This window comes from Vombatus ursinus, unplaced genomic scaffold (genome assembly GCF_900497805.2).
Source record: "Vombatus ursinus unplaced genomic scaffold, bare-nosed wombat genome assembly UNPS02014798.1, whole genome shotgun sequence".
Classification (NCBI taxonomy): domain Eukaryota; kingdom Metazoa; phylum Chordata; class Mammalia; order Diprotodontia; family Vombatidae; genus Vombatus; species Vombatus ursinus.
The window spans coordinates 5,908,638-5,933,333 of NW_020954576.1; the positions used below are offsets into that span (position 1 = coordinate 5,908,638).

The following is a 24,696-nucleotide window of genomic DNA, read 5'->3' on the forward strand; positions in this document are numbered from 1 at the left end:
GAGAGAGAGAGAGAGAGAGAGAGAGAGAGAGAGAGAGAGAGAGAGAGAGAGAGAGAGAGAGAAGATTAACCCTTTACAGGCATGATTTGTACATCTTTATGCCTATACATTTGAGGATTTACACAGATATGATAAGAGTCTCTTGTGAGATGTTTAACATTTATTCTGAAATACAATCTAAACAGGTTGTTAAAGATATTTAGTGCAGATGGTCATTTATCTGAGTTAAGTGTTTTCTCAACAATATGAAGGACTAGGGGGGAAAATCACATAAGCATCCATAGTTGAATGCACTTAATGTGCTGGACAGATCACGTTATTTTTTAATAATATGCTTCTAAAAATTATACCACACAGCAATTATAAAAAAAAGAACAAACAAACTCAAGACTGGATTTTTTTTCCATGTTGATGTTTAAAAAATTACCTTTATGCAACAGGGAAGCATATGGTTGGAGGTAATTACATCTGGTTTACTTCAAACTACAATAAAGGCCAGGAGACTTAAAAATGGAACAGAAAATCCTAAGCCTCAAGTGAAATCTTTGTATTTGTGTGTGTATATGTGTGTGTGTGTGTGTGTGTGTGTGTATGTGTGTTATCTGATATATTGAAAAAGGTACTCATAGTGCTAATATCCATGTGTGTGAATGTAGTTGAAAGCTCTCATGGGTAACTAGCCAACCATTTCCTATTATGTTAAGTTTTCTACACACTCAACAGCTGCTTTATCATATGACTAAATAAAATAAGATTTGGGATGTGAGTCATTATAAGGGTGAGTGTAAGGCCAGTTTGATATTACAGAACATGATCATCCCTTTATTCTCACCTATTCTAAGGAATGGAAAGGTCTGGCTAGAACAAGCATCCACAGTGATAAAATCACAAATCTTTGAGATATTAGAGAAACCTTCCTTATAATAGAACCAGGAATAAATATCTGTTGATTTTGTGTGATTAGGATTAAAATTAGCAAAGCAATATTTTGTAGTCAGACTGGGAGGCCTTACCTCATGTGCTTCATCTGTCTCTTCAGAGCTGGTGTTCCACAGATATTTTCTTTTTCTGTGTTAAAGTTATTTGAATCTTCTTGAACCATTTTCATCTAGGTATAATACCCAAATTATTTAATTTCTGCTACTCAGAGGTTGTTAACCTTTTTTTCTTTGGTATCATAGATTGCTTTGGCAGTGCAGTGAAGCCTACGAACCCCTTCCCAGAATAATATTTTTAAATAATTGAAGAAAATGCCAAATATCATCCAGATTTTACTGAAAATAAAGGAGTATTTTTCCCTCATCCAAATTTGTAGACTCATGAAATTTCTGTTAATCCCTGTGATATAGCATGTGAATATTCCTTGTTTCAGTAAGTTCTTGAATATTTATGTGATCCTTTGGGCATGCAAACTTTTCACAGATGAAGCTATCAGTTATAGCAGCCAATCAATCCACAGGCTTGCCTGCTTTGTGTCCTGCCCTGAAGAAGCTCACGTTCTATTCTATCACTTCTTATCAAAATGGTCATTTAACACAAATAATCAATCCAAACATTTCCTATTCAGGAGAAGAATCATAAATCTATAATGTTCTTATTGTAGACATGCACATTGGAAACACTAACATTTACTGAATATTACCTCCTTCTTAAAACAATTATTTTTAGCACAATAAATTGCATTTTATCCTTCTCTTTTGAATATAGGCTGTAGTTTTAAAATTTTAAATACTGATATTTACCAAAGTGGTAAGAACATGGCCTTCTTTAGGAAAAATCCTAGGCAAGAGCATAGTTCTTGTTACAAGAACTCTGACTAGATGATAAACCTCTTGTTACATTGATAATATGATGAGGTACCATGTGATTCACCACAGTCTATGTGGTTTAGGCACTTGTTCAGGCTGGCAATGGACTGTGTATGTGTACATGTTGGTCTGAGGATAAACTTTTACAGATAAATGTTTTTTGAAAAGGATTCTAATGGGAAAAGGCTGTCCAACAAAGGAAATCCCATTTTCTATTTAAATCACTCTGTCTGACTTTTGGCAGGCAAGAGAGAAATTTGACATCAGCTTTAATTCAGCACAGCTGAAAAATCTCTGGCTGAATGTCCAAGTCCACAGGTTTTGATCATGAGCTGAGTTAGGCAAATTATATTTGAAAGATTGCCTAGCTGATTTGGCGCTACTGAATTGCACTGGTGTGGAGATCTAGTATGGAAATGTCACAGTGGAGAGAACACCGGACTTGAAGTCAGGGGACCTGAGTTCTAATCCTCTGTTTCCTACTTACTACTTTTATGGCCTTGAAGAAGTCAGTTCATTTGTCTGGGTCTCAGTTTGCTCATTCATAAAATGAGGCAGCTAGGTGGCATGGTAGAGTGCTGGACCTGGTGTCAGGAAGACCTGAGTTCAAATCCTGCCTCAGACCCTGATTAGCTGTGTGATCCTGGGCAAGTCATACAAACAACAAGTTCTGCCTGCCTCATTTTCCTCATCTGTGAAATGGGTATAGTAATAACATCTACCTCCTAAGGTTGTTGTGAGGATCAAATGAGATCATAAAATACACAATGCCTGACACATGGCAGGTGCTTAATTAATGCTTGTTCCATCTCAAGATCTCTTCAACTCTAAACTCGGGAAACATAAAACTATCAACGAAATTTTGTAAATATACCTATTTTGCAAGCCAACCAAAAGAAAGGTATATCATTGGAAGTACTGTTAAGGAAAGTATGTATGTGTGTATGTATGTATGTATATAGGCATCTACCTTCAAAATGCATATATATGTACGTATATGTATATATACACATGCATACCCATTATTCCTTTCTACACAAAAGTTAGCATGTTGTCATCATTGTCTTTTCTGCTTTGTTCTTGAGGGGATTCCAATTCTTATTTTTGAAAGATACCATGAAATGGGAAAGAATCTATTGAAAGAACATGAAAAGAAAGAAAGGAAAGCAACATAAAATTAAGGCTAAATGTATGAATTCTGAATGAGGCATGCCTGAAGATAAATATAGTGTTTATAATACTTAAAAAATGTAACAACCCCATGAAGGAAGATATGCTATAATCAATATAATTTTGGAACATTTGCTCCCCCCCCCCCACCTTCCATGCCCACATGTGGACCTCTAGAAAGCTACCCTACCTCCAAGCCCCTCTTTGGGTCAGTACCTACTCAAAACTGTAGTTTAGAAATCCTCACCAATGTCATTCTTTTACTAAGCCATAGAAAGACATAAAAGACACATTAGTCCATAGCAAAAGAAATTCAATCAAACAATGTTATCACAAGGAAAGAGCCCCATACCCACAGGGTGCTGCTGTTCAGTCCTTCAGTTGTGTTCAGTTCTTTGTGATCCTGTGGACCATAGAGTGCCAGGCCTTTCTGTCCTCCACAGTCTCCTGAAGTCTGTCCAAACTCATATTTGTTGCTTCCATGACACTGTCTTTCCATCTCATCCTCTGCTGTCTCCTTTTCCTTTTGTTTTCAGCCTTTCCCAGCATCAAAATCTTTTCTAATGAGTCCTATCTTTTCATTATGTGGCCAAAATATTTAAGCTTTAGCTTTAGTATCTGTCCTTCCAATGAGTGGCCTGAATTATTTCTTTAAGTATTGACTGATTTGATCTCCTTGCTGTCCAAGGGACTCTCAGAAGTCTTCTCCAGCATCATAATTCAAAAGCATCGATTTTGCAGTGCCCAGCTTTCCTTATAGTCCAGCTCTCACAGCCATACATTGCTACTTGGAAAAAAAAAACAAACATAGCCTTAACTATATGGACCTTTGCATGCAAGATGATGTCCCTGCTTTTTAGTATGCTGTCTAGATTTTTCCATAACTTTCCTCCCAAGGAGTGAGTGTCTTAATTTCATGGCTGCAGTCACTGTCTACAGTGATCTTTGAGCCCAAGAATATAAAATCAGACACTTTCTGTATTATCCCACAAATTGCCACACATCAGTGGTGGAGCAGTTATCCATAGACAGAGAAAAATTGCTACCAGGTGTCATATATAGAGTGGTATCCATATGGGAGCCCATGTGACCAGGGAAGACATTCAAAGGGCACCTGAACATAGGGAGCATTTCGAGGTAACATACCTGAAAAAGCAAGCACAAAAGGTCGTGTGTGGCCAAGGAAAATGTGTGACCCAGAAAACTCCTACTTCTGATGCCACAAAGTTGCTGGCGTCCTCTCTGTCATTCCTCACCTGGCACCATGTCTCTGCTCCCTCATTGGCATGCATAGGTGGCTAGATGTCACATAATGGCAGCTCGGCATCCTTGCTGGTCTCTAACTAAGGTGTTCACCCAACTTTTCTCTGTTGCCACATGCTGGTGCTCAGCTTCCTCACACCATCATCTATGGTTCTCTGTGATTTACTGTTGAGGGATATAGCTACTGGTGAAGATGTTCCTTAAAAGGGAGAGGTTTAAACTCTTCTAGTCCTCCTCATCTCAGGGTATAGCCTGCAGGGGTGGGGAACCTTGGGCCTGGAGGCCACATATGGCCTTCTAGGTCCCTGGGTGCAGCTTTGTGACTGAGTCCAAGTTTTACAGAACAAATCCTTTTATTAAGAGAATTTGTTCTGTGAAGTTTGGATTCAGTCAAAGGGCTGCACTTGAGGACCTAGAGGGTCACATGTGGCCTTGGGGCCACAGGTTCGCCACCCCTGACCTAGGGGTTATGGCATTAATTGCCAGTCAGGCACCGAGTAATTCCAGCAGAAGCCCTCAGAAAAGGTTTTTTTGAAAAGTTCGTTTTTCTGCTTTTCTCCCACTACCACCTGAAATCTGTGGCCCTAGCTATCAGTCTCACTTGGACATAAAACTTATTTTTAGCTCCTATCAAGTCTCAGATTGTCATTCTGAAACTTCTGAAATCATTTTGGGGACTCTACCTAATAAAACAACAAAGGAATTAGGTAGGACGAAGGTTACGTGCCCTCATCTGACACCATAAAAACTCTCAGTAACCCCACAAATCAATATAGCCTAAAACAAAAGGGGACAGGGAAGCTGATGGGACCATTAGCCACTTTCTTTGATCTTTTGTTCAAAATTTTTGCCTTTATTTTGCTTACTTGACAGCAACAAAATTGCTAGGGTTTGTTTAACTTTCTTGTCAGCACAAGCCTCATTGGTTTCTCTATAATGTTAGTCTTTTTTAAAATAATATTTTGTTATTCACTCAATTACATGTAAAAGTAATTTTAACATTCTTTTTTAAAATATTGAGTTCCAACTTCTTTCCCTCCTTCCCTTTCCTCTCTCTTCTCTGAGACAGTAAAAGATCTGATATAAGTCATACGTGTGCAGTCATGGAAAACAAATTTCCATATTTCTCATTTTGTGGAAGAAAACTTGAAAAAAGAGAGAGAGACAGAGAGAGAGACAGAGACAGAGAGACAGAGAGACAGAGAGACAGAGAGACAAAGAGACAGAGACAGAGACAGATAGGGAGACAGAGAGAGACAGAGAGAGAAAGTGAAAAATAGTATGCCTCAGTCTATATTTAGACCTAGTAGTGGTATTACTGGGTCAAAGGGAATACACACAGATTTATAGATTTATAGTATAGTTCCAAATTGCTCTCCAAATGGTTGGATTAGTTTATCTATCAACAATGTGTTAGTATCCCAGTTTTAACATGTCCCCTCCAACATTTATCATTTTACTTTTCTGTATTATTAGCCAATCTGATGGGCATGTGGTGATACTTTAGATTTGTTTTAATTTGCTGTAATGTTAGTCTTGAAAAAAAAACCCAAAAATAATTTATGCTTTCACATTCAATTCTTATCATGATGCCCCCATTGAATTTCATTCATATTCACAAATGAATGAGACTAGCAATCTTTTTTATTCACCTTCAAGAGCCCCAGAAATAGGAAATGAATGACTATAGGAAAATGAACAAGATATTTTAAAAGACCCCACTCCATAGAGTATAAGAGTGTTAGATGATTTAGAATCGGAAGTCCTTCTGTCCTTTTTAAGGAATTGGTTCCTGTATCTTTGGGTGAAGATCTAATATCAGAGGTGTCAAATACTTGTCCTGAAACACTCCAAGGGTGGCCTAAACCAGATCAAAATGTAATTGGGAAATGTTTAGCAAAACAAGTGTACAAAAAAAATAGAAAACACAGTAAGACAGATTCAGATTCAGTATTTGAACCCAGATTACTCTGATTCCAGCTCCCTCAGTCTCTCCATTATGCCATATTGCATCTCTTTTTTTAAAGGATTAATATTTCTTTTTTTTCTTTTATTTAGTATTTTATTTATTTTTCCATAGTTGCACGTAAAAACAATTTTTGACATTTGTTTTTTAAAGCTTTGAGTTCCAAAATCTCTCCCTTCCTCCCTCCTTCTCCCCATTAAGAAGGCAAGCAATTCGATATATGTTACGCATGAGTAGTCATGCAAAACATTTGTATAATAGTCATGTAAAAGAAAACATAGACAAAAAAACCAACCCCCTAAAACCTCAGGAAAATAAGAAAAGTAAAAAAGTATGCCTCAATCTGTATTCAGATACAATTAGTTCTTTTTCTGGGGATGGATAACATTTTTCATCATAAGTCCTTCAGAGTCATCTTGGATTATTGTATGTGGAGAATAGCCAAGCCATTCACAGCTGATCATCTTACAATATTGCTATTACTTTGACCACAGTACATTTCACTTTGCTTCAGCTCATGTAATTCTTTCCAGGTTTTTCTGAGAGCATCCTGTTCATCATTTCTTATACACAATAGTATGCCATCATAATCACATACCACAATTTGTTCAGCCATTCCCCAATTGATGGGCATCCCCTTGATTTCCAATTCTTTGCATCCAGAAAAGAGCTGCTATAGATAGTTTTGTACGCATAAGTCCTTTTCCTTTTTTTTAATCTTTTTTTGGGATACAGACCTAGTAGTGGTATTGCTAGATCAAAGGGTATGCATGGTTTTATAGCCTTTTGGGCATGGTTCCAAATTATTCTACAGAATGGTTGAATCAGTTCACAACTCCACCAATAGCGCATTAATGTCTCATTTTTCCCACATCCCCTCCACCATTTGTCATTTTCCTTTTCTTTTCTATTAGCAATCTAATAGGTATGAGGTAGTACTTCAGAATTGTTTTAATTTGCATTTCTCCAATCAATAGTGAGTTAGAGCATTTTTATATGGCTATAGATAGCTTTGATGACTTCATCTGACAACTGTTCATATCTTTTGATCATTTATCATTTGTGAAATGGCTCGTAATTTTACAAATTTGACTCAGTTCTCTATATGTTTGAGAAATGAGGTCTTTATCAGAGAAACTTGCTTCAAAATTTTTTTCACAGTTACTATTACTAACTGTATTTCCCTCCCTCCTACTGCCCTAACTGTTTATTCTATTCTCTCTATCCTTTCACTCTGTACCTCCTTAAAAGTGTTTTGTTTCTGACTATCCCCTCCCTCAATATGCCCTCCCTTCTATTACCCACACCCCCTTCTCTTATCCCCTTTCCTTCCTACTTTCTGGTGCTTTCTTACCCTTCTAGAATAAGGTTGATTTCTATACCCAATTGAGTGTGTATGTTATTCCCAATTTGAGTTAATTCTAATGAAATTAAAGTTCCTTCACTCCCCCTCATCTCCCTCCTCTCCCTTTCCACTGTAAAAGCTTTTTCTTGACTCTTTTATATAAGATAATTTACCCCATTCTACCTCTCCCTTTCTATTTCTCCCAGCACATTCCTCTCTCACACTTTAATTTTATTTTGTAGATATTATTCCTTCATATTCAACTCACCTGTGACCTCTGTCTATATATAGTCCTTCTAACTGCACTAATGATGAGAAAGTTCCTATCAGTTACAAATATCATCTTCCCATGTAGGAATGTAAACAGTTTGACTTTATTAAGTCCCTTATTATTTTCCTTTCCTGTTTACCTTTTTATGTTCTCTTGAGTCTTGTATTTCAAAGTCAAATTTTCTATTCAGCTCTGGTCTTTTCATCAAGAATGCTTGAAAGTCTTCTATTTCATTGAATGTCCATTTTCTCTCCTGAAGGAATATAATCAGAGTTGCTGGGTAGAGGATTCTTAATTGTAATCCTAGCTCCTTTGCCCTCTGGAATATCATATTCCAAGTCCTCTGATCCTTTAACATAGAAGCTGCTAAATCTCGTGTTATCCTGACTGGGGTTCCATGATACTTGAATGATTTCTTTCTGACTGCTTGAAATATTTTTTCCTTGACCTGGGAGTTCTGGAATTTAGCTATAATATTCTAGGAGTTTTCATTTTGGGATCTCTTTTAGGAGGTGATTGGTGGATTCTTTCAATTTTTATTTTACCCTCTGATTCTAGCATATCAGGGCAGTTTTTCTTGATAATTCCTTGAAAGATGATGTCTAGGTTCTTTTTTTGATAATGGCTTTCAGGTAGTCCAATAATTTTAAAATTATTTCTCCTGAGTCTGTTTTCCAGGTCAGTTGTTTTTCCAACTGATCTTTTCCAACATGTTTTCTATTTTTCTTTCATTCTTTTGACTTTATTTTATTGTTTCTTGATTTCTCATAAAGTCAGTAGCTTCCATTTGCTCAATTCTAATTTTTAAACAATTATTTTCTTCAGTGAGCTTTTGTAACTCCTTTTCTATTTGGCCAATTCTATTTTTAAGGAGTTGTTGGTTTTGTTTTTTTTTTTCAGTGAATTTTTGTACTTCTTTTTGCATTTGGCCAATTCTACTTTTTAAGGTATTTTTTTCTTCACTGGCTTTTTGTACCTCTTTCACCATTTGGCCTAGTCTCTTTTTTAATGTATTACTTTCTTTTTTTTCTTTTTTTTTTTGTTTTTGTTTGTTTGTTTGTTTATTTATTTATTTTTGGTGAGGCAATCAGGGTTAAATGACTTGCCCAAGGTCACACAGCAAGTACGTGTCAAGTGTTTGGTCTGAGGCCGGATTTGAACTCAGGTCTTCCTGACTTGAGGGCTGGTGCTCTATCCAATGTGCCACCTAGCTGCCCCAAGGTATTATTTTCTTCACTGTTTTTTTTGCATCCCCTTTATCAAGCTGTTGACTCTTTTTTTCATGATTTTCTTGTATGACTCTCATTTCTCTTCCCAGTTTTTCCTTTACTTCTCTTGCTTGTTTCTCAAAATCCTTTTTGAGCTCTTCTATGGCCTGAGGCCAATTCATATTTTTCTTGGAGGCTTTGGTTGTAGGAGCTTTGACTTTGTTATTTTCTTCTGAGTATATGTTTTAATCTTCCTTGTCACCATAGTAATTGTCTATGGTCAGAATTATTTTCAGTTATTTGCTCATTTTCCCAGCCTGTTACTTGACTTTTAACTCTTTGTTAAGGTAAGGCTCTACTTCCAGGGTGGAGGGGGCACTGTCCCAAGCTTCAGGGGTGTTTTCAGAGATAGTTCTAGGGACCTGTAAGTTTTCAGTTCTTCCAAGGTGGTGTGACCTAAGAAGAGTTGTTTGCTACTCTCCTGGCCTCTACTCTGGTCTGTGCATGACCACAAGCACTCTTTTCTGCTCTGGAACTGTGAAAAGGGTCCCCGCTCTACTGTGGATATAAGCTCTGCTATGCTAGTGCTCCTCCTCACATTGGGGCTGTCACCCAGGACTGTGACCGGGATCCAAGTAAAGGGAAAGCAACAGAATCCTGCCCCTAGTTCTAGCAAAGAGACCCCTATAATCTCCTTCTGACCATTTGTTTGATCCCGTTACTGCCTGTGGGCTGAGAGCTCCAGAAGCAGCAGCAGCTGCTGCTGATTCAGTGGTTCCCAAGGCCTGCTCTTCGTTTGCTGGGGCTGTGGCTGTGCTGGTGCAGCCTGTAGAGACTATGCTCCACTCTCACCCAGGTGTGACAGGCCTTTCCTTCCTTGTCTTTGGCATCTGTGGGCTGAGAGGTCTGGAAACCACCACTGATGCCACTGATTCAGTCACCCTAAGGCCCGTTCCTGGTTTGCTGGGGCCTGGTCTGCACTGGCACAGCCTGAGCTAGAGTGTGCTCCTCTCCTGGTACAACAGATATTTCCTGCTGACCTTCCAAGTTGTCTTGGGCTGGAAAATTGTTTCATTCTGTCTTTTTGTGTGTTCTGCCAATCTAGAATTTGTTTAGAGTCATTACATAAAGGTATTTGGAGGGGCTTGGGGGAGAACTCAGGTGAGTCCCTGCCTTTTCTCTGCCATCTTAGCTGTACCTTCCATATTGCAACTTTTAAGTAGATAAGGAGCATTCAGGCCTTGGAAAGATTAAATTCAGAGAAGTAAAGAGTCCAGAAAACCAGGGTTTTAGGAGACCTGGGTTTAGCAGATAGAGTCAGAATTTTAGATAGCTGTTAATAGAATGAAGACTGAGTTTCAAGAGCTAGAGATCTGGCTGCTGCCTAAGCCCTAGCTTAGGATGAGCTGCTTTTAGAAAACAGTGCCCGTTCCAGCTATTAAGGCTTCAAAGCATCTAAAATGTTTATGTCTTACACTTCAGTTTGTAGTGTCTATGACAATCTTAGAGATTCTGGATCTGATATATTAGCCTAGAGACTTTTAGCAGCTTAGTCTCCGTTTCCTTATCTGTGAAATGGGAATAATAATACTTGTGGTACCTGTATCACAGAGTGATTGTGAGACTCAAATGTAATATATGTAAAAATATATAAAGTGCTTTGCATATTTGCATATACAGTCTATGTAAAGCCCTTTGAAAACTTTGTGTTTTCATGTAAATGTCAGGTACTATTATTATTATTATTATTATTGCTTTAAAAGATTAGTGCTTTAATTTGAGATCAATGAGTTTGACTTTTATTTGTAGAAATATTCTAAAATGGTCATTTATTTATTTTTAACCTTCCCTTGTTTGCATAGAAAAAAGATTGAGATTTGTTAGAACCCTGCCCCTCCTACCACCACTTCCACCTCTAAGCTTGAATAATCTTCTCTTATTGTCCCCTAAATCCAAGAAAGAGTTAGTTTCTCCTTTCATCTTTTCTATAGTATCCTTCACTCTTTATTTGTTTCTTGAACACTCAAACTATAGCTGGTTTCCTCAATACTTTCAGAATTAATTGAACTCCAAAGGGACAATAATCTCTTCTCTCCCTTTCAGAACACTTGGCCTTTTTAAGTTATTCATTCTTGTTTAACTTTTTAAAGTTCTTTTACCATGAAATATACCTTTTAAAGATAGTTCTATCCTAGTTTTCTGAATTGGAATGCTTAAAAATAATCAATGCTGGTAAAAAAAATTTTTTTTTCTCCTGAACAATCATGTTAAACTTTTTTGAATAAATAATTATTGTATATAAGCCATTTTCCTTTACCCTGCCATATGTTATATTCCAAGTTTTTTCTTTCATTTCTTGTAGTTGATCGTAGCTTGTGGCAATGCTAACTGGTGTTCTTTGGCATGTGGTATAGCTCTAGCTCCTTGCAGTACATTTTCCTCTGACCTAGGAGCTTAGAAGCTTGGCAATCATGTTTCTAATTGTGTTACATTGGAGTTCTGCTATGGTGATGACTATAGATTTTATCAATCTAAACTCTGACTTTGGGTTCCCATATTCCTTGGAAATCTTCTTTTACAGTTTCTTAAAATGTGGTATTCAAGATTTTTGTGATCTTTCAGAACCACCATGTCTTTTTCCAAGAAGAGGTCACGCCAGGCCTAACTTATTTTCTTTTCTCACAGTGTTACTAAACAGGTAGGTCAAAATTTTCTTTGAGACTTAGGTCAGAGTAGTATGGATACAGTACATCTTTCCATCTGATCCAGAATAGTAGCATAAGAGACTTTGTCAAGCATAATATATGTTGGTATTCCATTGACGTATTAGTCTAGTGACTCTGTCAGAGAAAATGAAATTTCAGTATTTAAAATAAATGTATGAGAACCCCTTCCTTACTGAATTATCTAAGAATATTTGCCCAGTTACTTTTCCTCTTATTACTCCAAACTGGAAAGAAAAGAATACCAGGAATAAGACAACGAAATATCATTTAGTTTGAATTTAGAGTTATTTAATGTCACTCTAACTGCAAAAATAATTTGTTCTTCTTCTTCATTCCAAAAAGCCTTTTATAAGCATTGCTAGAGTAATACCTTCCAGGACTTCCAGCAAGATGATCCATTCTACCTAAAAAATCCACTTTTGTATCGGTATGTCAAGCTTTTGGTTGTTCCAAGTATTCGAGTAGAATGGAAACTCTTTGAGATCAGAGACTTTTTGCAACTTCAGTGCCTACCACAGTGCCTGGCCACTTCAATCTTCCCACCTCTGGAAGAGGTCTAACTGAATAAATAAATGTAAAGGTATATTGAGTGCTTACCTAACATGGTCACAAATTGGGTAAAACAATGGGCTAAAGAGACAACAACAACAAAATCTATGGAGGACAAGAGTGAAGAGGGAGATTGGAAGATTCTCTGGTGATCTGGGAGAAGGATCACTGGATCATAGATTTGGAGTTGGAAGGGACCTTATTAACCATCAATTTCAACCCTTCATTTTGCAAATGAGGAAACTGAGTCCCAGAGAAGTTATATAGGACAAGGTCAAGTACTGTGCTCCATGATGTTAACTATGGATATATCATGAGACTATAAACCAGGCCCAAACTCCTCTCTGCTTTCATAAAGGAAGAAATTGCCTTGGTGGAAGACTTGGGGCTCACCTTGCCTCAGAAAGAGGAACAAGAAGATAATTACTGGATTAAATACAAAACCTCTTCCATTTTTATACCTGTAGTACTAATGGCTATGTTTCTTGGGGATATTATGCTAGTCATCTTTTCTCTTGGCAACAAGCAAAAAGCGTTATTGTCCATACGTGTTTGTATTGAGGGGAGAATCTTTGTGATGGTTATTAGATTCCTATCACAAGTGCACAGACTTGCCCAGTCCTGGCTTCCTGTTGTACCAAGGGACTGCTATGAAGTTCTGAGAATAGCTTTAAAGTTTAAACCTTTTCTAGGGTAGATTTGGGGATGTGTCCTTGGACACCAAAAGGTATTATAACATTGGGCTTAAGTAAACCCTTAAACCTGAGGTTGGTGCCCTAACTGGGTCTCCAGATCCAGGTTGTTTTAGGGTTGGAGCCACTTTGAGGGATTCAGAGATAGGAGGAAAAGGTTAGAACCCCAGAAAGCCTTTCCTGTAGAAGCTGGGATTTTAGCAGGGACTTTAAGGAAGCCAGAACAGCTAGGTGGCTCAGTGGATAAAATGCTGGGCTTGGAGTCAGGAAGACTTAAGTTCAAATCTGGCTTCAGATGCTTACTAGCTGTGTGACCCTGGGCAAATCACTTAACCTTGTTTGCCTCAGTTTCTCATCTAAAAAATGAGCTGGAGAAGGAAATAGCAAACTGCTCCATTATCTTTGCCCAGAAAACTCCAAATGTGATCACAAAGAGTCAGACACAACTGAAAAAAATGACTAAACAACAAAACTTCAGGAAGCCAGGGGGAAGAGTTGAGGAGAGACAGGATTTTCCACATGGGAGACAGGAGTTGGAGTATCTTGCTAGAGGAACCTCAAGGAGGCCAATATCATTGGATCTTTAGAGTTCATTAGGAGTTGTAAAGTATATGAAGACTAGAAAGGGTCTGTGGGGGTAGGGCGGGTAGGAGTTATGAATGACTTTGAATGCCTAACAGAGAGTTTTATATTTAATCCTAGAGATGAGGATCTGATAAAATTCAATTTAGCTTGTATATTTACTACTCCTCAATCTATTTCTTGCCTTTTAATTATATTGGTATTTTGTTTTTGCTACCCAAAACTTTTTCTGTTTTCTGTTTTATTATTATATAATCAAACTTACAATTTTGTCTCTAGTAATTTCCTCTCATTTCTTTGATTAAAATTCCCTCCTTTCTAGTCAGGAGAAATATATTATTATTATTAGTTTTTATTAATGAGCTTAGTTCATTTACCTTTACCTTTACAATTGCTAGGTTTGTCTTTTATTCAATCATTTCCTTGTAGGGGAAAATACACTTCCTTAGTCTTATTATTTCTGTTACTAACCCAAACATAAGAAAAGTATTCCATATAATATATTTCTGGCATTTTGATAATTATTTAGATTTCTTTAATATGGACTTTGCCTTTATCAAAGAAATTTTGCAGATCATCTTCCCACCTCCTTCCTCTCCTGACCTTTCTTCCCTCAGAGTTCTCACATTTTTATCAACTTGTAGGAACAAAGTGAAAGTTGCAAAGAGGCAAATTTAGGCTTGATGAAAGGTAAACTCCTTAATAATTAGAGGTAGTTCAAAGTGGAATGTAATTCCTCCCATTAGTGGTTATCAATCAAAGGCTGGGTGGTTACTTGTCAGGTAAACTGTAGAAGGGTTTTGTGTTTAGTTATGGGTCAGATCAAATGGTCTTTGAAGTCCCTGGTAACTCTCAATTTGAGCAAGATGAGTTGTTTAATAGCACCTTTTCCCCAAGGGTGGTTATGAGGATCCAATGAGATAATTGTAAAGTGCTTAGCACAGTGTTTGGCACATAGTAAGTGCTATATAAATGTTAGCTATTGTTATTATTATTAATATTATTATTTTTCTTTCTGGCTAAGAGGCTTAACTATTAGAAAATTTACTTTAAGCATATATGACACTCTGCACAGTTTTCAGTCTAATTGATTTTCAAAGTCCATAGTTGAATAGATAGAACATTGACTTTGTAGTCAGAAGACATGAGTTCTAATCCTGCCTTTGATGCTTCTTGCCTTTGTGACCTTGGGCAAGTCACTTAACCTCCCTGGGCCTCAGTTTCCTCATCTGTATCATGGCAGCATGCTAGACTGAATTGTCTCTAAGATTTCTCCAATCTCCAAAACTATGATCTGATCCTATGGTGTGTCCCCTGCATTAAAACATCATATGAAGTTTTGTTAGGTAGGTAATTCTTGGTTCAAGTTATATGCATCTTAATTTTGCATCAGTGGCACTTAAATTTCTCCAATCAGACCTGTCTTGCTTAAAAAGTCTGCTATAGTCACTTTTTGGTAAATAGTATTTGATTCTTTCCAATTACATGTAAAGATACTTTTCAACATTCATTTTTTATAAGAATTTTGAGTTTCAAATTTTTTTTCTCCCTCGCTCCCTCCCAACCCCCTCACCAAGACTGCAAGCAATCTGATATAGGTTATACATGTACAATCAAGTAAACATATTTCCACATTAGTTGTGTTGTAAAAGAAGAAACAGAACAAAAGGGAAAAGCCACAAAACAAAAAAAAAAAAACAGCAAAAAAAAGGTAAAAATAGTGTGCTTAGATTTGTATTCAGACTCCATATTTCTTTCTCTGGATACACATAGCATTTTCCATCATGAGTCTTTTGGAATTATTTTGGATCATTGTATTGCTGAGAAGAACTAAGTCTATCACAGTTAATCATCCCACAATGTTGCTGTTACTGTGTATAATGGTCTTCTGGTTCTGCTCAGCATCAGTTCATGTAAGTCTTTTCTTATAGCACTATAGCATTTCATTGCATTTATATACCACAACTTGTTCAGCCATTCTCCAACTGATGGGCATTCCTTCAGTTTCTAATTCCTTGCTACTACAAAAAAGATCTGCCATAAATATTTCCATACACGTAGCTCCTTTTCCTTTTTTTTTCTTTATGATCTCTTTGGGATACATACCTAATTGTAGTATTGCTGGACCAACGATATGCACAGTTTGATTGCCCTTTGGGCATAGTTCCAAATTGCTCTCCAGAATGGTTGAATCAATTCACAACTCCACCAACAGTCCATTAGTGTTTCCATTTTCCTATACTCCCTCCAATCTTTATCATTTTCCTTTTCTGTCATATTAGTTAATCTGATAGATGTGATTAAAACAACCTCATAGTTGTTTTAATTTGCATTTCTCTAATCAATAGTGATTTAGAGCATTTTTTATATGACCATAAATAGCTTTAATTTTTTTCATCTAAAAACTACCTGTTCATGTCCTTTGATCATTTATCAATTGAGGAATGACTTGTATTCTTATAAATTTGATTCACTTCTCTTTATATTTGAGAAATGAGGCCTTTATTAGAGACACTGGCAGTAAAAATTCTGTCCCATCTTTCTGCTTTTCCTTCTAATTTTGGTTTCATAGTCTGCTATAATCTTGTTTAGTGATCCTTGTTAAATAATTTTTATCTCTTGGAAATTTGAATTATTTTACCTTTGTCATTACAATCTGGTATTCTTTTGTATTGGGGATCATGTGAATTCTGTTTGTATATCAAAGATTCACTAATTCTGGGAAGTTCTCTGATGACTGCCTTCATTTAATATCATGTCCAGATTCTTGTTTTTCTAAATTTTCTGTGATGTCAATAATTCTGAGATTTGTCTTGACTTGTCTTCTTGTCTATCGCTGGATCTTATCTAGTTTCTTGGATAATTCAATAATTTTTTCATGTCTCCATTTCCTTAATTTGTTCTTTGTTGCCTATAAAGTTGTACTAAGTTGATTATTGATTATCCTTATAGCATTTTTTTCAGGTTTTCTATTCTATTCCCCATATTGGACATGTTTGTTACTGTTTCCCCTCCATCTTTTTTTTTCCTCTTAGCTTTTTTAATTCGACTTTCTTATGCATTTTTTTTTACTTTCTTGAAGTTTTCTTTTCTCTAAGTTGGTGTTGTGATTTTCTTACCAGTGCTAATTATTTATTAATTTATTAAAATATTTAATTTGTCAATAGAGCAACAAGTGTTTCTTAAGTGTTTGCTAAGTACCAGAACTAGGACTATAAATATGAAGAATGATACAATCCTTACTCTCAAGGAACTTACATTAGAATGGAGGAGACAACAAGCACATATATATGCAAAATATATTTAGAGAGAAAAATAGACATAAATACAAAGTAGTTTGATATTTGGGAGGGAAAGTCCTAGCAATGGCAAGAATCAGGAAAGACTTCATGTAGAAGGTGGTACTTGAGCTACATTGTGTGTGGTTGTATGGTTTGTCCTTTATTTTCGAAGAGGACCATAACATCGGGGAGATGATAACATGACTTGCAATTGGCTTTGATTTGATTCAGAGAGGGCTGTACAAAGTCACTAGCCTTACTCCAGAGCCATCTGGGTCCAGTGCCCAGATAACAATCAGGATGATTGGAGATGGTCCAGGATGCAACCTGAGCTACATTACGTCTTAAAGAAAGAGAGATTTCGTGAGGTAGGAAGTGCAGTCCATGAACAAGGAAAATTCAGTGCAAGGGCACAGAGATAGGAGTTGGAATGCCATGTTTGTGGAAGAGATTGACTTGGTTTGTCTGGATCACAAAATGTGAGTAATGTACACTGAGACTGGAAAGATAGTCTGGAGCCAGGATATGAAGGACTTTAAAAGTCAAAAAATGTAGTTTGTCATACTTTATCCATTTGAGAATATCTCTTACGGTAACCTTGCACTATTTCTTTTACTATCTGTGTTACTTCTGGAACTATAGTTAATTCAGTTGTTCTCTGCCTTTAAAAATTGTATTGTCATTCTACTAATTTTAATGAGTCAATTTTTATTTTCTTGTTAGGATTTTTAGACACTGTTCTGTACTATGATATAATTCTTTTTAAGGGGTATATGAAGAATCCAGGTCCCTTTGAACATTTCATTCTTTCATCTTCTTGACTAGAAAATACAGGCTATTTTTCTGAAGCTTAGTGGGAAAATGAAAAAGAAATAGTTATATGTGTGTGTGTATACATATATGTAGCTTTTACCCATCAAAGCAAACTACTCTCAAGAGCCAATGTATTTGTTTCTTTTGGTATGTGAACTAGGAGGGGAAAGTAAATACAAGTTTAAGCTTATGGCTCTATGTAAATTTTTTTTTTCCGTCTCAGATAAGTAGTGTCTTGGAAAACTGGCATTTGGAACTGGTTTGGAGCTTTCATGAAGTAACTCTAATTTTGAAGAATTTCTTTGGAACAACAAATATGGATGGTTTAGCATTTCTTGTTTATTTGTTTGGTCTAGGTTTCTACAACTTGTTCACTTTGAAATCCTGCCATTCTCTTGGGAGCTCATTAGAGTCATAGTGTCTAATGACTTTGGCGAGGTGGCTCAGTGGAGAGAGCATTGGGCCTAGAGTCAGAAACATCTGAGTTGAAATCCAGCTTTAGACACTTACTAGCTGTGTAAACCTGGGTAAATCACTGAACCTCAGCTTTAGTTTCTTCAACTTTAAAATGGAGAAAATAATAATGGCACCTACCTCATAGAGTTGTTGGGAGGATCAAAAGAAATAATATTTGTAAAATGCTTGACACATAAGAAGCTCTGTATGACTGTATGTCCCCTGACCCTTCCTCTTCCATTCTTTCAAAATATTTAGCTATATAACAGATGGATTGAAAAACCATCTTAGCGATTTGATTACCAATTTGTTCACAGTCACGGGGCTTTAGTAACCAAATCACTCAGATATTTTCTATTGATGCTATTGCTAATCTGACCAACATTCCCTCAAAGAGAACATTCACCTGCATAAGAACTAAGTAATATTATCTTTATAAAAATGAGTTTGGGTATTGGATGGTATTGAATGCATTTTGTTGTTCCTGCTGAGTTTCTTTCTAGCTTCTGGTGAAAAGATTATTCTTGACCTTGGAGATACCTGAAAAGTTATCAGACACATTGGAAGAAATAATTTGGCATGTTGAAGCTACAGGTTTGATGTTACATCAAGGCATAATTATAAATTTGTGATTAAAAAAAAACCTTTTTTTAATCATGTGCCTTGGCCAATGGAAACAAAGCACATGGCTTGGCCCTTAGAACTGCTTATGCTCCCTCAATCTAATATTGTGCACTAGACACTGTGCTAAACACCGAGGATGCACAAAAAGACAAAATCATTCCCTGTCCCTAAGAATCTTACATACATTAATATAAGATGGGGAGGGGGGAGATTAGGGAGAGAGAACATGTACAAAAGTAAGTATGTACAAAGTAAGTACAAGGCAATTTCAATGGGAGGTCCTGGACACTGGGGGTGAGGGGAGACAACAGGAAATGCCTTATGAAGGAGATGGTTTTTAAGCAGAATTTTAAAGGAATCTAGGGTTTCCAAGAGGTGGATTTAAAGAATGAACACATACCAGACAGTGGGGACAGCCAGTAAAAAGACACACAGGGGCAGCTAGATGGTGAAGTGGATAGAGCATCAGTCCTGGAGTTGGGAGGACCTGAGTTCAAATCTGGCCTCAGACATTTGACACTTACTAGCTGTGTAATCCTGGGCAAGTCACATAACCCCCATTGCTTTGCAAAAAAAAAAAAAAGACACAGAAACAGAGATGGAATGTCATGTATGATTAGCAGCAAAACTATATAGGCAGAATGATTATCTCTCCTTAGATGGTTCCCAAATCTAGTCCTAATCTCTATTTTGAACTCAAGTACCACCTTACCAACTTCTTGTTAGACATCTTTGCTGAAATGTCGAAGTGGCATCTCAAACTCAACGTGTCCAAAATAGAACTCGTTAACTTCCTCTCTTAAGTTTCCCTATTTCTGTCAAGGTCATCACCATCCTTCTTGCCACCCAGATTTGCAATTTCTGATTTATTCTTTACTCTTCCTTCTGTCCATCCTCGCTCCTTTGATTAAAGATCTTTAGTGACTCTTTGTTCCCATTAGGATAAAATGCAGGATCTTCAGCGGAACTTTTTAAGCCTTCATAGTCCGACTCCTACTTAACTTTCCAGTGCCCTTTTATTCTCCCTCAGCCCAATTGTACAATTAGTTGTCATGACTTTTCAATTCCACTTAATCATTAGCATTTAAACTCCACTCTATTTGCTGCTCCATCTAGCTGCCTACTTCTAGGACCATTTTTTGCATCTGTCTTCTTCTTCTACTCAGGTGGCCACTACCCTAATTCAGGCTCTGTCACTGTTCTCTCAATCTCCTCGGCTCCTAGGTTCTACTCCTTCACCCAATGACAGGCATACACAGAAATGTCCACATTCTTTTGATTTCACAAGTGTTCCACTTCCATAATCAAGAATCCTGAGATTTATCTAGCCATAGTCTGCCATCATTCCACCTCTCCTTGTGCTTCCCTTCTTCCAAATTAATTCTATGTCCCCACTTGGAACTCTAGTCCTTCTGCCACACCTCAATACTCTTCCAGGCTATCATCCCTAGCTTCATTTTCCTTCCTTCCAAATCTTATCCCTATGGTCAATCACTTCATTGTTACACTGTCCTCTACTCTCAAATGCCTCTTCCCTTTGTCCCATGATCATTTTTTCCTTGACAAATCATAGTTCAAACTTGGATTCCTCCAACCATCCATGTCTTCTGATGTTACTCATGTGCTGCAGCAGAAGTTATACAACTATGCTAACTTGGTTCACTAGTAATTTATGTTACTGAATTTCGGCTGAGTCCTCACTTCAACACAAGGCAATGCTTCTACTCCTCTCTAGTTAATTTTCTATTGCTAGTCTATCAGAGGCTTTTCCAAACTTTCTTCTCCCCTCAAGCCTTTGTACATCCCTCCCTCCCCCTACCTTTCAACAGAAGATCTTATCTCATACTTTACTAAGAAAATACAGGCTATTCATCACAAGTTCTCTATATAACCAACACATTGGTGTCATCCCCAACTCTTTCCTTCTTTACTTCAACCTTTGATGAGGATTCTCCTCACCAAGGCCAATCATCCTGCATGTACCCTTCACCTATCCTCTGAACCTTCCCTAAATTCCCATCTCTCTATAACTATTGGCTCTTTGCCTAGTCCCTACTCTCATCCTTAAAAAAAATCCTCATCGTACTCTACTATCCATTCAAGCTATTATTCCATATCTCTCCTCCCTTTTGTAGCCAGATTCCTAGAAAAATTGGTGTACTCTCATTGTCTCAATTGACTCTCTTCTCCTTTAGTTCTCAATCCCTTGTGAACTTTATTCCAGCCTCAACCCTGAACTGAAATTATTTCTGATTACCAATGATCTTTGAAATGCCAAATATGATGTTATTTTCTCAATCTTAATTTTTTGACCTCTGTGAGCATTTGACTGCTAACTCCCCTCTGGTCCTATATATTTTCTTCTCCACGTTTGTGATACTGTTCTCTCTTACTCCTCCTATTACCTATCAGACTTCTCCTCAATCTCCTTTTCTGGCTGATTGTTCCCTCTTACTGTCCCTAACTATGAATATGCTTCAAGGTTCTCTTCAAGGTCCTTTTCTCTTTTTTCTCTATACTTCCTCTTGGCTACCTCATCAGCTCCCATGGGTCTAATCATCATCTCTTTGCAGATGATTCCTAGACCTATAGACCCAGCCTTAAACTGCCTCTTGAGCTCCAGTCCTACAATATCAGCTGGACCTTTTGAACTGCATGCCCTAAAGATAGCTCAAACTCAACATATCCAAAGAAAAACTGTATTTCCTAGGGGCAGCTAGGTGACATAGTGGATAGAGCACCAGCCCTGAAGTCAGGAGGACCTGAGTTCAAATCTGGCCTCAGACCTAACACTTGACACGTACTAGCTGTGTGACCTTGGGCAAGTCACTTAACCCCAATTGCCTCACTAAAAAACAAAACAAACCTGTATTTTCCCTAAAACTTATCCTTCTTCCAAATGTCCTTATTTCTCACATGGCTACTACTCCTGTTAGTCATGCATTTGCACAGTCTTGAAGTCATCCTTAACTTTTCACTCTTATTCTTGCCCCACACATCTAATCAGTTGGCATCTTGTTGAATCTACTTCCACAATATCTACTGTAAGTCACTTCCCAGTCTTCCTTCCCACAGCCACCACTCTGGTTCAGGCCCTCATTACCTCTCTGCTGGAGCCACATCTGTATTAGCTTTCTAATTAGTCTCCCTGCCTCATCTTTCACCCACTGCTCCTTTCAATCCATTCTTCAAGGAGTTTCTTAAAGCATAGGTCTGATCATGCCATTAGATGGAAAAGGAGGAACAAATGTACAAAAAGCATCTGCATTTCTGTGTGCCACAGCCAACAGTCCACACACCAATTACTAAGAGAAATGTCCTTTATGAAAATGATTATGTCAATTATTTGGACATCCCCTTATCAAGACATACAAAAGCCAACTTCAAAATTTGACAGAAATTGAGGAAGAACTGAATAGAGTTAGTTCAAGCATATTTATTAAAAATATCAAAATTTCACAAACTTACTTAAAAATTTAATGCAATACCAATCAAAATACTAACAGGTTAGTTCAAAGAATTGGATAGAATCTTGAAATTCATGTAGAAAAATATGTGGATAAGAATATTATGACTATGAAAAAGAATTAAGATTTAAGTCTAGATTATCTCTAAGTTCCTATTTAGCTCTGACGTCCTATGGATTTATTAATCTAGTGCCTTCCCTCTGTTGATCATCTTCAATTTATCCCAATATAACTTATTTCTATATAGTTGTTTGCATGTGGTCTTCCTCATCACATTATGAATTCCGTCAAAGCAAGAATTCTCTTTTACCTGTTTTTGAATGCTCAGCACTTAGCCTGGCACATAGTAGGCCCTTAATAAATGTTTAGTGAGAGACTGGCTGACTGAATATAAGATCTAGATGAGGTGTAAAAGTTGATTCTGTTGGAAAGTCTCCCATAATGTGCCAGACAGTGAAACATTTTCAGTAGGTACTTCCTCTAATGTAATATATAATGAATAAATGACCTTTCTCTTTTTTTCTTTTGACAGGAGTCTTACATTATTTCTCTAGAACTGAGAGAAAAATGTGAAGCCATAAGTGAAAAGTTATTGTATTTGGAAGATCAACTTCATGCTGCAATCTATAGCCATGATGAAGGTCTTGTTCATATCCTTTTAATCTTGTATAGATTTACCACCTGCCAAGTTATAACTCCAGATTAAAAAAAAAGAAAACAACTAAAAATGAATCATGATCAATGAGTAATACAGCAGTTGGAAACAAGTAGATTTTTCTATTATTTTCTATGGGAGGCACTTCTAAGATCTTGGAAATCAATCACAAATCAATCACAAATCAATCACAACATACAATAAGTTTCCTCTTGCTCCAGGTAAGGAAATAATAGGAATTTGGAATTGTAGATTCTCCAGGAACTCAGAGGTCATTATGTCCAACCCATACCTGAGCTAGAATTCCATCTATTTTCATCAATGATAAGTAGACATCTATCTACCACTTGTGTATCCACTGCTTGGTAACTTACTTCCTCTCCATCTTTCCCCACCAATAAGACAATATATGCCACTTTGGCAAAATTCTACTTTTTAGAAAGTTTGTCCTTAGATTGAGTCAAAATCTATTTCTCAACAATTTAAAGTTAATGGGAACAAGTGGGAAAGTTCTTCTACACATCAGTTAAGTCCAACTGCATATGCATGGATGGGGAGAGTACAACTACTTTTTCTGTGAAAAAGACATGAGGAATGTAATAGATTCCTAGTTAAGTGAATTAATAGTATAACACAACAGCTCATTGCTTGCCCCCCCCCCCAAAAAAAGAAAAAGAGTTAATGTGATATTTAGGCTGCATTATTAGAAACAAAGCATTCAAAATGAAGGTTTTTGTGGTTCCACTAAACTCTGCTTTGTTCAGACTGCAGTTGGAGTCATATATTTAGTTGTGAGTACCATATTTTAGAAAGGGAATTGACAAGCTGAAGGATGTACAGAGAAAGGCAACCAGGGCAAAGGGGACAGTTAAAATCATGCTATACAAGGATCAGTTGAAAGAACTGGGGATGTTTAGCCTGAAGAATAGAAGATTTGGTAGAGCAAGTGAAAAGAGAAAGCATGGTAGCTCTCACCAAGTATTTGAAGGGCTATCATGTGGAAGAGGTCATAATAATAATGACAACAATAGCATTATATAGTGTTTTAAGGCTTGCAAAATGTTTTACATGTGCTAATTATTGATCATTTTATCCTTATAACAACTGTGGGAGGTAAGTAAAATGTTATTTCCATTTTATAGATGAGGAAACTAAGGCTAACAGTGGTTAGGTGGCTTGCCCAAGGTTACACAGCTAATAAATGTCTAATACTAAATTTGAATTCAGCTCCTCCTGATTCCAAGTCCATTTCTGTCCACTGAGACACCAGTCTGATAGTAGATTTGTTCTTCTTGGCTTTTGATCAAAATGAAACTAAGACTAATGGGAGAAGTTACAGAAAGGCTTGATGTAAGAACAACCTTTGTAGTAATCAGATCTGCCCTGAAATGGAATGGAGTGCCCTGGGAGGTGGTATATTCCTCTTTACTGAAGGTTTTCAAATGCAGGCTGACTGACTACTTGTCAGCCATGCTGATTGAAATAGAAGGTCTTCTGGCTCAGATACAAATTGGACAAATGGATCCTGAGGTCCCTTCCAATTCTGAGATTCTACGATATTGGTCTTTCACTCTTTTGCTATGTAATTATCATGTTGTCATACCTCATGTTTTGACGTCAATTCTGCAACAAGAATTAGATGTAGAATATGATCTCTTAGAGGTCAGGGTAAGTCTCTCTTTCATATTTGTATCCTCAGTTCCTGGCATATAGTAGGTGCTTAATAAATGATTATTGATTAAGCGATGGGAGAAAATATAAGTATTGTCTTTTATACACTTTGGTTTAATATTGTAGCATTCTCAATTCCTTCTTAGAAT

The 24,696-nt window shown here is 37.0% G+C and overlaps 1 protein-coding gene across 1 annotated transcript in view; it reads left to right on the forward strand.

The window, feature by feature from the left end:
* The window catches only part of LOC114050170 (disrupted in schizophrenia 1 protein-like), a 508,708-nt gene that overhangs the window by 464,712 nt on the left and 19,300 nt on the right, over positions 1 to 24,696 (forward strand). Inside the window, exon 12 of the mRNA XM_027871792.1 lies at positions 22,754 to 22,871. Within this exon, the coding sequence (XP_027727593.1) occupies positions 22,754 to 22,871 (118 nt within the window). The remainder of the gene's footprint in view (positions 1 to 22,753; positions 22,872 to 24,696) is intronic.